This window comes from Schistocerca serialis, chromosome 6 (genome assembly GCF_023864345.2).
Source record: "Schistocerca serialis cubense isolate TAMUIC-IGC-003099 chromosome 6, iqSchSeri2.2, whole genome shotgun sequence".
In the NCBI taxonomy this organism is placed as follows: Eukaryota; Metazoa; Arthropoda; class Insecta; order Orthoptera; family Acrididae; genus Schistocerca; species Schistocerca serialis.
This window is the reverse complement of record NC_064643.1, coordinates 525005399-525021064: the sequence shown is the minus strand read 5'-3', so window position 1 is coordinate 525021064 and position 15666 is coordinate 525005399. Positions and strand designations below refer to the sequence as shown.

At 41.5% G+C, this 15666-nt stretch overlaps 1 protein-coding gene across 1 annotated transcript in view; it reads left to right on the top strand.

The window, feature by feature from the left end:
- Positions 1-430: 430 nt before the first annotated feature.
- The window catches only part of LOC126484963 (adult-specific cuticular protein ACP-20-like), a 57959-nt gene continuing 42723 nt past the window's right edge, over positions 431-15666 (top strand). The window contains exon 1 of the mRNA XM_050108564.1: positions 431-747. Within this exon, the coding sequence (XP_049964521.1) occupies positions 431-747 (317 nt within the window). The remainder of the gene's footprint in view (positions 748-15666) is intronic.

Below are 15666 nucleotides of genomic sequence, written 5' to 3'. Positions count from 1 at the left end.
AGGAAACGTGTATTTCAGGGCACTGATATGTTTCTTAAATAAAAGAATCCAAACGCGTATGGCAATAAACAAACTGACTTCATTTAGTTGCAAAGACGGTACATACTTCCACGATTCTACACATCTCTTTATAGTGTTGAGATTTTTTTCGGTTAATGTTATATATACCGGCCAATGGTGTGTACGTGTACAAAGTTACACTGACATCCAACTATGTTTTCTGAATGGTTCAGCTTTACTACTGGTAGTGAATATGTCCGTCTCTTTAGCGGCAGCCAAACTCCTCCAGGCTACAGGGATGAGTCTATGGAGCGGCAATGCGGGAAGACACAAACAGTATATAAAAACAGAAACAGCTGCAAGCACGCCGATGTACACACCTTTGATCCGAACACAAGATTCCTAGCAGGAAGCTGAGGGAAAGTGATGTATGACGGAGCGAGGAAGAGAAAAAGTCGCGGTGCAGAGAGTCAGGAAGGGAAGAAAGAAGGATAGCGTCGTGTCCAACCGGCCGGCGCGGCGCGGCGCAGATGTACGAGCGCTCGCAGTGGTGGGGCGGCTGGCCTGGGGGCAGGCGTGGGCGGCGGACCACCCGCCGGGCCTCAGGGACGTGGCCCGTGTCCCGACCTGCCCCAGGCCGCAGAGACCAGCAAGGCGCTCCGCGTGGTCGCTCCACACCTGGCGTAGGGAGGGAGCGCTCCTGCCGTCACTAACACCCAGCAACAAGTTGCTTAGCAAACACTATCTGTGAGTCTTACTGATGCTACGGAATGTCTGAAAATACAGGGTGGATCATAAGACAGTTGTCAAAAATGCGTTTAAGGCAATAATGATACACAAAATGGTTGGTTCAAATGGCTCTGAGCACTATGGGACTCAACTGCTGAGGTCATAAGTCCCCTAGAACTTAGAACTACTTAAACCTAACTAACCTAAGGACAACACACACATCCATGCCCGAGGCAGGATTCGAACCTGCGACCGTAGCGGTCGCGCGGTTCCAGACTGTAGCGCCAGAACCGCTCGGCCACCAGCGGCCGATACACAAAAGAAAATTCAAATTTATTACCAACACAGAAACATATGTACCTACGAAACATGCTCAAAGTTGTTTGTTTGCTGTTCTAAACAAACATTGCATCTTTTCAACGCTGCTTCATAAATTCTGTAACGAATCTACCGGGATTTTAGCTTTTCAAATTCTTATTGGACTCCTTCTTCAAATTATCAACATCAGTAACTTTGACGGAATAAACCTCATTTTTACAGTACCTGACATTGTAAGAGCCGGCCGAAGTGGCCATGCGGTTAAAGGCGCTGCAGTCTGGAACCGCAAGACCGCTACGGTCGCAGGTTCGAATCCTGCCTCGGGCATGGATGTTTGTGATGTCCTTAGGTTAGTTAGGTTTAACTAGTTCTAAGTTCTAGAGGACTAATGACCTCAGCAGTTGAGTCCCATTGTGCTCAGAGCCATTTTTTTGACATTGTAAGAAGCTGGGTATGGAGCAGTAAGTTACTGGTTCGCAATTAAACAAAGTCTAAAATTAACTATCAGTTTATTTATACAAATAGAAAAATTACCGACAGCACGAACAAATGTTTATAAAATCTCATAATGCAGCCAAATAATTTCTTTTCTTAAATTTGCAATAAGCAATTAGTAATGGGGTAACACTGATCTAAAGCTTACTCTCCTCTAAAAAACAACAGACAGTAGCGAAGCCACGTAGCGTTACTGAGTTACCAACTTGAAACCAATATTATTCACTTGCGGCCCTTAATTCTCACAAGTATGCGGGGTAGTCTGGTTCATAAATACTTGCAGGACCATTTTACAAAAAGACTCACAAGTACAAAAAGAAAAACCTAAAGCGCAGTTCAGTTATGCCGAAGTTGAGGAATTATTGTACAGAAAGTGGGAGTGATGGCACCACTAACATAGAGTGCAGAGTCAGTTTAATTTTAAGACACTCTGCCGAAGCCGACAAAGATTTTCGTTAAACACTGGGCGATCAGTTGCCGATAGTATTCTTTAAGCAGAACCACACCTCAGTTTATTCTCACGCACTTACACTGTTAACCTTTAGACTGACAATAATTTAAACACTCGTGGACGCAGAAGCACAGGTTGAAGCAATCACTCGCAACTTTCGCAATTAACCAATCTTAAACCTTCGCAGAAATTTTAATTTACACGACCAAGAGCCCGGATCCAACAGCTATCTCAAGTCAAAAGAGAGCCAGCCAAGATCAGTTAAGCAGTTACTCATTCGCAACGAGTCCGCCCCGATAGCTGAGTGGTCAGCGCGGCGGCTTGTCATGCTAAGGGACCCGGGTTCGATTCCCGGCTCGATGGGAGATCTCCTCCGCTCAGGGACTGGGTGTTGTGTTGTTCTCATTATCATCTCATTATCACAAGTGGAATGCAATGGAAACCACCACTGGAATCACTTCCCAAGACGCTCATGCGGTGGACCTCTCCGACACGCTCCCCCATGACAAAACCTACCTTAAGGCACAACACGAAGTTATTTGCAACGAAATCAGAATTCTAAAGTAAAGAGGTGCTTACGACGAGACTTACACTTAACGTATAAATATCTGTATATACAAGGTGTAAAGGGTATAAGAGAAGATATTTTTATATGTGGTACCACATTATGTACACATATCACTGTCTTGGTTGTTTTTTTCGCTGCACTGAACAGCCTTGCCGCAAATAACTACCGACATGTTCCACTACTGACTTCATTCTCCAAAATTTTTGAGAATATGATGCATTCTAGAATAATATATCACCTTAGCAACAACAGTATCCTTCGCAAATCACAGGTAGTGTTTCAGAGGGGTTGCACTATAGAGAATATAATTTACACGTTCGCTCACCAGATTTTATGAGCATTAAGAATAAAATAACGCCTGTTGGTACTTCCCGCGACCTCTCTAAGGCACTTGACTGTGTGAATCGCAATATTCTCCCAGATAAATTGACGTTTTAAGGGACTGATGGTATAGCCAACTAATGGTTGACGTCATATATAACCAAAAGAATGCAGACGTCGTACTTAGCAATTCAAGCAATATAGTCTAGCGACATAATCCTGCCTGGGGAGAAATCACGTGTAGGGTTCCCCAAGGTTCAACTTAGGTCCACTACTGTTTCTCTTATATGTTAACCGTCATTCGTCTAGTATACAACAACAAGAATACGTTCTTTTTGCAAATGACACTAGTATTTTAATCTTTCCAAGCATAGGTACAGAAACAGAAGAAATGGTAGATGAAGTTTTTAAAAGTATAATTGACTGGCTTTCTGTGAATGTCACAACACATTCAGTTATGTACATCTACAAGTGCTACTCCAGTGATAAATGTAACACATGATAAGGAAATAATGAATAAGATAGAAACTTCAAAATTCTTATGGGTCTATACTGATGAGAATTTAAATTGGAAAAAACCCATTTTGGAACTCCAAAAGAAATTAGTTCAGCTATGTTTGCGCTTAGAATCATTACAAATCTTGGGGAGGGACAAATTAATGAGCTGACATATTTTGGACATTTTCATTCAATAATATCATATGGAATAATGTTATAGGGTAACTCATCTTTAAGAAAGAAAGTCTTCATTCCACAAAAACGTGCTGGAAGAATAATATGTGATGCTCACCGACGATCATCTCGTAGACATCTGTTTAAGAAATTAGGCACTCTGTCTGCTAATCAACAGTATATTTATTTCCTAATGGAGTTTGTTGTAAATAATCCACTACAGTCCAAAAGGAACAATGAGGTACGCAGTTACAATAACAGAAGGAAAAATGACTATCGTTACTCCACATTACGGTTGTCTTTAACAGAGAAAGGGGTGCCCAATGCGGCAACAAAAATTTTTGATCGCTTACCAAGCGATAAAAAATATCTGACAGACATAAAAGTAAAATTTGATAACAAACTGAGAAAGTTCCTCCTTTACAACACAACACCTTCTATTCCGTAGAAGAATTTCTATTGCTGTCTTTTTTCTATAAAAACAACAAAAAGCTAACAAATGTTCAGCATGTAACCGTATGTGGAAATTAATTTGCGTTGTGAATGTAAAATACCTCGTTCCACATAATTATGATATATCATGCAAACTTATCCATGGAATATGTAACTAACTAACAAGAAGTCAGAGACTTTACGACCCTGTGTTTTCTGCATGATCGTAGCTTCGCCACTCAGTGGACTACGCCTCTCATTACAGACTAACCCTTTTACGTCCACACATCAACGCTTCAGGCCCTGATCTGCTACCCAGAGTGTATTAACATTAATGGCTTGCCCTTACCACATATACTTGGAGGTAATAACCAACCTGAAAACACAAGACATGTAATAGCTATAATTATTACTCTACAAATGACATAAACACTGATGTAATGTTGTTCAGTACACCGTTCCCAGTATCCAATAGAAATATCTGCATTCATACACGTAACATCCTGTATACATAAATGAATTAAAATCAGTGTAGCTTCTTCTGGTAGTAAGCAATTCTTTAAATTTAGCTGGGCCAACATAAAACCCTAGGTAACGGTTACCATCTTGTGCTTCTCTTCGAGAAAAACAGTCAATAAGGCACTTCCGTGTGTGTGTGAGACAGCACTGCACGGTAACTTGACTAAACTGCACTAAAATATTAATGTACATCTGCACAAACCTTCATTACTATTGCCAATCTTTCTCATGTCTGTCATTATTATTTGATTTTTTTTACTGTTATTATTATTGCTTTCACCATAATCTGTATGTATAGCACCTGATGTAAAAATACTGCCAGCATTTACTTTATTAGGTCTTAGTCATGTTTATCATTATTATTTGATTTTTTTGTTTTACTGTTATTATTATTGCTTTTATCATAATCTGTATGTATAACATCTGATGTAAAAATACTTCCGCATTTACTTCATTAGGTCTTAGTCACTACTCTTTATTCATATTGTCACTAGAGTAAGCTAATTTTCTCATTTAAACTATGTTCATGATGTAACTCTGATGTGTGAAATGCTGCATGTGTGGAACACTGGTCCGATGTAAGAGAGGGCCTGATGGCCCTAATCTGATCAGGTTAAATAAATAAATAAATAAATAAATAAATAAAATAAACATATTACGCCTGTCTCCCTCATATTTGCAACAGAATTGACAGATTAAAAGATTAAGTATAACACTTATGGTACCCGTGTCAGCTGGTTGATAACTCTTACTTCAGCAATCATATGTACCTTATTACGCCGTGGACTCCCAGTGTGCCTCTGCTCTTGTCAGCAAGCATCAATCCCAGAAACAACAACAGTACCCTCGTCAGAGATGTACACTGGTTCCTACTGTAACATACATAACGAGAAATCACTGCACCAGTTAATTATTAAAAAAAGGATATCTAATTCGGACGCAACAGAAACCGACAAGCAGATGTGGATTGGCCAGATGATTCTCAATTTTTAATTAATTAATTAATTAAGCAGACACAAATGCCATATTACACTGCGAGCGCTTTTACCCATACACAAAGCCGCGATTTTCAAACTACCGATGGCACACAGATGTCACGCCGACTCATCAGTAGGAGAAAAAGAATCAAGTGGAGAACAGCAACTCTATCAGTAATTATGCACACAGGCTACTACGGCAACATACACAGAAGAGAACATTACTCCATAGCTTAATAAACACAAAACCTTAACACCTTACTCATATAAACGCTCTCTAGAGCAAAATGATTACAAACAGACTGGTGCTTGAAGCCTCACGAACAGACAAAAATATCAGTCTTACTCCTGACACAAAAACCACGGTTACTAGAAAATGTCGTAGCTAACTATCAATTTTTGGTACTAGGCTGGGAAAGCACAAAATCCTACTCAAATGAAGGGGCGACCAAGTTTTAACACACTCAAAAAAATGGCTCAGAGCACTATGCGACTTAACTTCTGAGGTCGTCAGTCACCTAGAACTTAGAACTAATTAAACCTAACTAACCTAAGGGCATCGCACACATCCATGCCCGAGACAGGATTCGAACCTGCGACCGCAGCGGTCGCTCGGCTCCAGACTGTAGCGCCTAGAACCGCACGGCCACTCAGGCCGGCCTAACACACTCAGTTTTGTTGCTATGAACAAGGGACGTTCTCACCGAAGAAAGAAGAAGATAATCGCCTTAACCCGGATGGCTCGATCTTTCCTCTATTACGACAACATACAGTCCTTCCTCGCTGTAGCTACGATCCCCAACAGCTGCTTCATCAAGCTGCCACCGCCTCGCGACTCTGCTCGGATTCTCAAGGCAGCCCAGCACCAGGCTCCATACAACGTACCTTCACTCACTCGCCATGGAGAAGCAAACACTTCACTCGGGTTCACTGCTCGCGCCTCAATATCACAGCTCTCCACGATGTAACCTACACTCTGTTGTCATCTTTCCTCTACCAAAGATGTAACCAGGGCCAAAGCCGAGTCGATAGAGAGAAATACTGGCACACATGGCACAATATTCTTGGCTGAAAAATCCATGGGTATGGCACCTGGGAGTCGTGGACGTCATTCAATAGCATCCCGTCTGCCAATCCATTCTCCAAAGTTTTCATTTAGAAAGTCTTTCAGAACAACTTCTTAACGCGGGATTGCTCCACCTGGTTGCCGGATCAACATTTCCTTGACCGGTTGGAGATGTTAAAAAAATTGACTATTTTTCCAGTTCTAAAAACACTTTTTCAAGCAGATTTATGTAATTTACAGCAGAACTGAGAGCATCGTTAAAAATTAAGGTCCGATTAAACCACCGCTGAAAATTTCTGCCCACGTACTCACGACAGAAGAAACTCTGTCTCTGTAGGCACATGGGGATTCGTAGAATCGCAGTAGACACAGTCGTATCTGTCATTCCCATTAAAAGTTGTTTCGTCGCTCCAAAGAATACTTTCGTAAAACTTGCAGAATTTCATACGTATTTTCGGGTAAAAAAAAATGGTTCAAATGGCTCTGAGCACTATGGGACTCAACTGCTGTGGTCATAAGTCCCCTAGAACTTAGAACTACTTAAACCTAACTAACCTAAGGACATCACACACATCCATGCCCGAGGCAGGATTCGAACCTGCGACCGCAGCGGTCGTGCGGTTCCAGACTGTAGCGCCTTTAACCGCTCGGCCACTCCGGCCGGCATTTTTCGGGTCATCTCCATTTAGCTCTTGAAGTAAAGTACGCCTATGTGCTTTCAGTTTCAGCTTTTTCTGAATCCTTGCTATTCCTTCCTACTCGCACGGTTTTATTTGAGATGTAATCGGTGATTGGACGAAGCACCGGGCGACAACATTAAGATTTTCTTTTGTAGTAACTGACGTAGGCCTGTCTGCACGAAGAAGATCCGCTAACGACACGGTATCTTCAAATCTTAACTTTAATTTGCGAATAGCTCATCAACATGGTGACTGGATGTTTGGAAAACTTTGCACAAACACGTCACAAACATCACTGTAATTTTGGTCATGTTTCCGCCAAGTTTGTAAAACAAATACAAGCTTTTCTGGCCGGCCACTGTGGCCGAGCGGCTCTAGGCGCTTCAGTCCGGAACCGCGCTGCTGCAACGGTCGCAGGTTCTAATCCTGCCTCGGGCATGGATGTGTGTGATGTCCTTAGGTTAGTTAGGTTTAAGTAGTTCTAAGTCTAGGGGACTGATGACCTCAGATGTTACGTCCCATAGTCCTTAGAGCCATTTGACCCAAGCTTTTCTGCAGTTAACTCCCTGTTCATTGTTTGTCAAATAACAAAATTACCTCACACTGCTAGTGTCAGCTCACTGATGGGTACTAAGCACTGATGAAATCGATAACTATCACTGGGCTAGAATTGCTAGTGACAACTGACTTACGGCCCACCCCGCATTAGTCACCCTTTAAAACGACAGCAATGGTCGCTTTGGAGTCATAGCAGTGAGGTGGCTGGTAAGTGCCAGTTGGTCGTATGGAACTCAGCAGCAACATGGGTTGACGCGAAGACGAGACACAATGCCGTAAAGGAGCTACCGTGTTTGAACGTTCTCGTGACCATACCGCGAACGAAGTTGCCCGCTTTGTTGATGTATGTTTAACGCTTCTACAAGGAATGGTGTAGTATACGACTCACGGGGATGTAACACGGCGTAAGAACAGTGCCGTAAGAAGACCGGAGACGAGTTTCACGCCTTATCAGTGACAATCGGTTTGAGACCCAACAGGAACTGCTACCGCCAAGAGTCAAGAGTCAAGTTTGTTATGTTTCTCCACGCATTGGATATTTGGGGTCTAGTTCCTCGCCAAAGTCAGATGCTCGTAGCAACACTTAAAGCTGCATTTCTTCAGTGAACCGAACAACACAGAACACAGAAACTGGACAGTAGCAGATGAAGCAAGGCGCCGAGTGCGCCTCGCCCAGTGAGACGCTTAACGCTCAGGGTGTGGAGTGTGTAGTTCAGGCTGACGATAGCTCTGTGTGTGGGTGCTTTTCGCACATTGCCTTAGGCCTGCGCATTGTCTATTCTAAACAGTATGCTCTTGTCTTCCTTTGACTATACAACTGGCTTACCTGCCAGTTATATGGAGATCTGGAGTTTAATTCACTCTCCGAGAACGGTAATACGGGGTGACACAGAAAAAAACGGGAACATTTCCACAATCCAATAAAACTAGAAGTGATGAAGGAAAGAAATTTAATTCACAATAATTGATACCTTACATCTTTGCCATTTACGAAACATTGATGGCATTCATCATTTTTTTAAAAAATTACGTCCTTTGGATGGCGTCCTCCTGTACGAATACATTCGTGAAATCCGCTGTTGAGATTCGTCATTGACGGTTGCAATATCTCATTTGGGATACTGTGAATTGCATCCCGAATTATCTGTTTCAGCTCATCCAGGGTTCTTGGTCGAGTTGTGTAAACTTTGCTCTTCAGGAAGCCCTACAAGAAAATATCACAAACGGATAAATCTGGCGATCGTCGGGGCCACGGAATGTTACCGAATCGTGAGGTCACACGGTTGCCAAACAATTCTCACACATATGCCACTGACTGCCGTGTAGTGTGTGATGTCGCTCCGTCCTCTTGAAACCAGGCTTCTTGAACGTTTGGAAAGTTGTTCAGTGCAGGGGTAAGGAAAAAAAATGGTCCGATAATCCCATGTGATGGTACACCACACCATATTGTCACTTTACTAGCGTGTAAAGGGCGCTCATGAACGTCATTAGGATTTGTGTTTGCCCAGTAACAGTAGTTCTGTTTATTCACATAACCTGCGATATGAAAACGTGCCTCATCTGACATCCACAACTTGTTTAGAAATTTATCGTCATTGTTTGTTTTTGTTATCATTTGTTGACAGAATCCTAATCGTAACCGGTAATCAATGTCCTTAACTTGTTGCACCATATGTAGATTGTACGGATGAAATTTTAAATCAAGATGAAGTATTCTGCGAACACTCTCCCGGGACGTTACAACCACTGCTGCTTGCTTACGAATTGAACGCCGTGGGCTCCGTAAGACAGAATCGCGTACAACTTCAATGTTCGCTGGAGGAACCACACTTCTTGGTCGTCCTGTTAGTTTCTTCTTCAGGGCAGATCCAACATTTTATCGCGTGTTTCGACGGAACGGCATGATGACGTTCTAAATTATAAAAAAGTCGAAACTCCATCTGCGCCGTTATCAAACTACAATTGTTTTTATAAAACATTTTTATGGCTAACGCACACTGTTGTCCGTTCTACTGTTCTATGATTACAGAAATAGCGGACTGTTTACTCGCTGTCACGAACCCGCAGTGCTGCCAACTGCCCATGGCTGCCACTACTCATTTCGAACATTCCCGTTATTCTGTCACCCCGTACTTGCCATTCCTCACGTACACGATAAGTACCAGAAGTGATACACGCGCAACTTGAGAGACAAAGCGATAGGTCCTACATCCCACTGACTTCGAACTTTTCCATTGGAAATTTGACACCTTTTAGCCACAGACTACTATGAAATATCTAAGGAATGAAAATCGAACAGCTAAGAAAGGAAGACAGTAATAGAAGAGGGTGTGAGACTAGTTGTGGTCTATCCCTGATCTTATTAAGTCTTTGCAGAGAATAAGCAGTAAGTAGAGGAACCGGGGTAAGTCAGGGCTGTAGTCTTTCGTCCCTACTGTTCAGTCAAAAATGCATCGAAGAAGCAATGATGGAAATAAAAGGAAGGTTCGAGAGTCGAATTAAAATTCAAGATGAAAGGATATCAGTGTTATGATTCGAAGATAACACTGCTATCCCCAGTGAAAACGAAGAAGAATGACAGGTACTGTTGAACGCAATGAACAGTCTGTTGAGTAAATCGAAGGAAGACGAAGTAATGAGAAGTAGTAGAAATGAGAACGGCAAGAAACTTAACATCAAAATAGGTGATCACGAAGTAGGTTAAGCTACCCAGGTAGCAGATGGAGATGAGGTGGGAAATATGATACGGCGAGATGATTTTGATAAAGTACTGAAATCCCAAGTCGATATATGGCACCTGGAGACCTGGAGACATTCTATCACAATTATTGAGGTCCTAACAAGTTAAATTATTCCGCTTGCTATGCAAGATGTATTAAATGGGCGAAATATTTTCAGATTTCAAGAAGAATGCATTAATTGTAATTACAATTACAAAGAAAGCTGATAGGTGTGTCACTGAATCATCAACGTAATAAGTCACACTTGTAGAATACTGACTCGAATTATTTACAGAACAGTGGAAAATTGGTAGAGAAGTTAGTGACACATGAGGCAATACTGACATTTTGACGTCTTAGAAGATAGACTGAAGAAAATTAAACCTAGATTTGTAGTATTTACAGATCTAGAAACAGCTTTTGACAATTTTAAATGGAATACAATGTATGAACTTACGAAGGTAACAGGGTAAAACCACAAAGAGCAAGAAGTTTTCTGTGGCCTGTACAGAAAGCAGACTGCAGTTAAAAGAATCGAAGGATATGAAAGGAAAGCAGCATTGTGAAAGGACTGACACAGGGGTGTAGCCTCTCCACGATGTTATGTAATATCTGTGTATTGACAACAAGGGAAACAAAGGAGAAATTTGGAAATGGAATTATATTTACAGGAGCAAAAATAAAAACTATGAGATTTGCCAGTCACACTTTAATTTGTTCAGATGAGGCAAACGACTTGGAAGAGCAGTTGAACGCATTGGATGATATGTTGAAAAAAGATTTTAAGATGAAAAACAAAAGTAGAACAATGATAGTGTAAACAATGGTAGTGGAATTCCGCACGGGGTAGCCGCGCGGTCTAGGGCGCCTTGCCACGTTTAGCGCGGCTCCCACCGTCGGAGGTTCGAGTCCTCGCTCGGGCATGGATGTGTGTATATTGTCCTTAGCGTAAGTTAGTTTAAGTTAGCCTAGGGACGGATGACCTTAGGAATTTGGTGCCGTAGGAACTTATCACCAAATGTTAGTGGAATATCATTTAATAAAATCAGGCGATGCTGAAGGAATCAGATGAAGAACTAGGGCACCTACAACTTGTGGAATAGTTTTGATATTTCGACCAAATGCAATGATAATGGCCAGAGCAGAGAGAATGTAAATGTTGACTGACAGGATCAAGAAAAATGTTTCTGAAAGAAGAGAAATTTGTTAAAATCTGATATAAATGTAAGTGTCTGGCAGTATTTTCTGTCATATTCTGAAGATCAGCCATACATGGAAGTGAAATATTGACAATAAGCGGTACAGACAAGAAGTCGACTAATGAAGAGACCTTGAATCGAACTGGGGAAAAATAAATCAATGTCTTTACTTGAGTAAAAGGATTCTTTTGATAGGACAAATCAAGAAGTATCAAGATATCGTCTATTTGGTAATGGAGAAAAATGTAGGAAGGCGAGGGGTGGGGGGGAGGGGGTAAAAACTGTTGACGAAGCCTTTTTTTTACAGTAACCAAGTTTAAATGAATGAATGTTGCATTAATAGTATAAGGGGCGGTCAAAAAGTTTCCATTTTCGGACGTTGCTGCAGCGTATACGCAACGTAGCGCGAACTCGAAGCTGGTATATAAGCACCGACATATAGGCAAGGGATTAATGTGGCATCCGTTTCTTACCGTCGTGCATGTAGTAAATGGGGAAACAAGAAATACGTCCAACTGAACTAAATGCATATCTGGACAAAACATTTACATACGCGGGGGTCGTACCATAATCGTATAGAGATGGAAACTAACACGGAAGAATATGCGAGCGTATCTACAGCCGAAGTTGAAAGCATCTTGAACCTCTAACTGCAAATAAGTCTTCCCTACAGTCTACTTCAGTGTTGTGATCGCATCTCATCCTGCTCATAATCTACAAGTGGTGGCCGACGTGGCTGTAAAATCAGTCATTGGCTCTATATCAACAGCCCCTCAATGTCTGTGCTCATCTCAGCCGTATGAGACTGCATCTCACCCTACTCTTAATCTGCAAGTGGTCGCAGAGGTGGCTGTAAAATCAGTCACTGACTCCGTAGCAATAACACCTTACTGTCTTCGTTCATCTCAGCCGTATGAGAGCCTTTCGTCCCAGATAAGCTTGCAGAAGTCTGGAAGTACAGTCTTCCCATAAACATGCCAGTTTGGGAAGAAGTAAATTTCTGCAGAGCGCTTCCGACAAGGAAAATTCTGCGCTCTGCATTTATCGGCGTTGTGTAATTTATGACTGGCTGAGTAACAAATCTTATGAGTGCCGACCAGGAAGAAGTTACCTTACAAGACGCTGGTGTTCCTCCCTTACTCGCGTTTCTGTTTATTAACCAGTTGGTGTTCCAAAAATTTTTCTGAATTACTGCCACAATCTATCTATTTTCATGCGCTGAGCAATCTGGAAGGACCTCCACACCTTACTCCCACTTGTAAAATTATTTACTTGAACCAATGACAGCCAATTTTAATTTCTTAAACAATGTGGTTTTGCAGCATCTGAGCAAGGTGTTGGCCTCCTACAATCTACAAAGGTGGCCTAAACTTTATGTTCCCATTGCGCTTTCTAAGATGTTATCTTAACAGAACGTGTTTCGTGGTGAATTTTGACTGGACACTGTTTTTCTCCACAATTGTAGTGCTCCCAGGAATCTGCCATTAAGTGTCATGCGCACGGTGACCACACTGCTAACTAAAAAAATCTATTACCCCTGCACATCCTGGAGATGTAATCTGCATAGTACGACTCTGGACCATGGTGGAAACCTATCAAAACACGGCCCGATCCGACTCTACCTGCCTGGCGGGTCCCTTCGCATGGGGCAACTGACTATTCTCCGAGTGGGGGTGGGAGACAGACTCCCTGTAGTTTATGGCCCTACAACGCTTAACTCGTTCTCTGTGGAGTCCAACTTGCTTCCATAGTGGCTTCTGTTCAACTGTGCATGCAATTTAATATAGGAATTTGTCATTTAAATAGTTAAGTATTGAAAATCACTGAAATTGATTCACATTTCCAGTGGCGATTAATATATTCCAATTAGATTTAACTCTTTCCTACGGGTTTTACGTAAGTTATGGGGCATTGTGGGAAAAACGGATTCGTGACAATACACACCTATAAAGAGATATTTAAGGGCTCCAAGTCGTTTAATGCAAGTATTTAAGAATAATAGTGTCATCAGAGGGTAAAAGTCGAGATGATGTAAACAGCAATACTGTACAACATATCAATCGACCTCTGCCCAGTGAAAAGCTGGCGCAATGAGAAACGGCAACGTAATTTCTACCTGAAAGTTATTGAGTCCTAACATTTATGGGATACATACTTGGTTGTGGACCAAGGGACGATGACTTAGATTATTCAGTATGGACACGAAATTCTCGAGGAGAAGCGAGGGCATCCCTCGTATGTAACAAGTGTGGAATGTCACAGTATGAAAGCACATAGAAGTAATGTTGACAATTCAGGCACAACTGAAAAGCAACATCTACTTTGGTAGTGACACCACTAGAGGCCTAGTCAGCTCTTTTACATACGTGGATTATTTTATGATGTAGGGGCACATAAACTCAGAAGTGAGTAGTGCCACCTGAAACAATACAACAGTACTGTTAGTTGTTGAGTACTCTTCATCAATCTGAAACCATGATTAATGGATAAAACTATTTTGATATCGAAAAACGCAAATCTGATGCGAAATTAAACATAGCCTCTACATCAAACAATTCGCCTGCGAGGAATCAATCGACTTTCAATGAAATTTTCAGAAGTCCACAAGTCATGTCATCCGACTGCAAAACAAATGACTCGGATTAAAATGTTGGCCCTGAATGTGGCTAATCTTTATCTTTAGTGTAGCAAACAATCACTGTATCAGAACTGTTTTTGTAATTGCAGAGGAAATGACATGAAAATTAACGTATCTGACCTTCTGATAAAATTGCTTGAAGATTCACAAGCTAGCACTTTACTGGAATCTTTTACTCGTACTAAGCCTCAGAACTGATATTTTCACAAAAAACTCTGACAGTCACTATTCCTTACAATTTACATGAACGCTGACGGAAATTAAATTTATTGGCATACCTGTGCGCACGGAACGCTCGTCTGCTCTGAAGTTTGATGCTATTAGAAATAATGGTGTTACTGTCAAAACTCAAATTTGCTTTGCGGTAGTTGTGATGCGCAGTGTAAGAAGGTATTTTAGCAAATTTTCGTAAAAATGCCTCTCAGTATACAACTCGCGATGTGTAACGCGAGTCTGCAAATAAAGTTCAAAAATGGTTCAAATGGCTCTAAGCACAATGGGAATTAACATCTGAGGTCATCAGTCCCCTAGACTTAGAGCTACTTAAACCTAACTAACCTAAGGACATCACACACATCCATTCCCGAGGCAGGATTCGAACCTGCGACCGTAGCAGCAGCGAGGTTCCGGACTGAAGCGCCTAGAACCGCTCGTCCACAGCGGCCGACGCAAAAAAATTCATCAAAGTAAATAAAAATGGGTAACTAATGTTAACGACTAATAAAAAAGAACAAAGACTCGAAGTTCAACTATGCTTCATTAATCCATGACAACCATACACCTCCTTTTCATTTCTCACACCTAGACAAATTGGCAAAATTTTTCTTAATAACTTTCTTGTGGTCAAATTGCGTTTCTTGACACTTGTTTCAACTATAAGACAAGACCATATGTTGCATTATAAGATGTCTACAGCAAACATTAACCATACGCAATGTTCTAACAGTAAGAAACTACACAATTACAAAAAAAGACTGGATTACTTAAAAAATTGGCTTCTGTGAGTCTTCTATTCATATCATCTCATTTTCTTAATATTTCTTCTCAATAATGTTTATTACAACATCGTTTTTAAGTGATGCTGCCTCCACTACACGGCAGGCCGGCTTCCATCCTTTTCGAACCAAAATAGATTGCCAGACTGTCCAACACACACTGCTGTCTAACTTCAAAATGAAGTAACCTCTCTGACCAACATGTCTGTCTCAAGCACAGTCTTACAAAGGCTATGGTTATATCAGTACCACAGAGATTGAGCACATTTATCAAATTCTCGACTTCCTTCACATTTATGGTCAAAACTTCCTGAAAATCGTTGCGGCA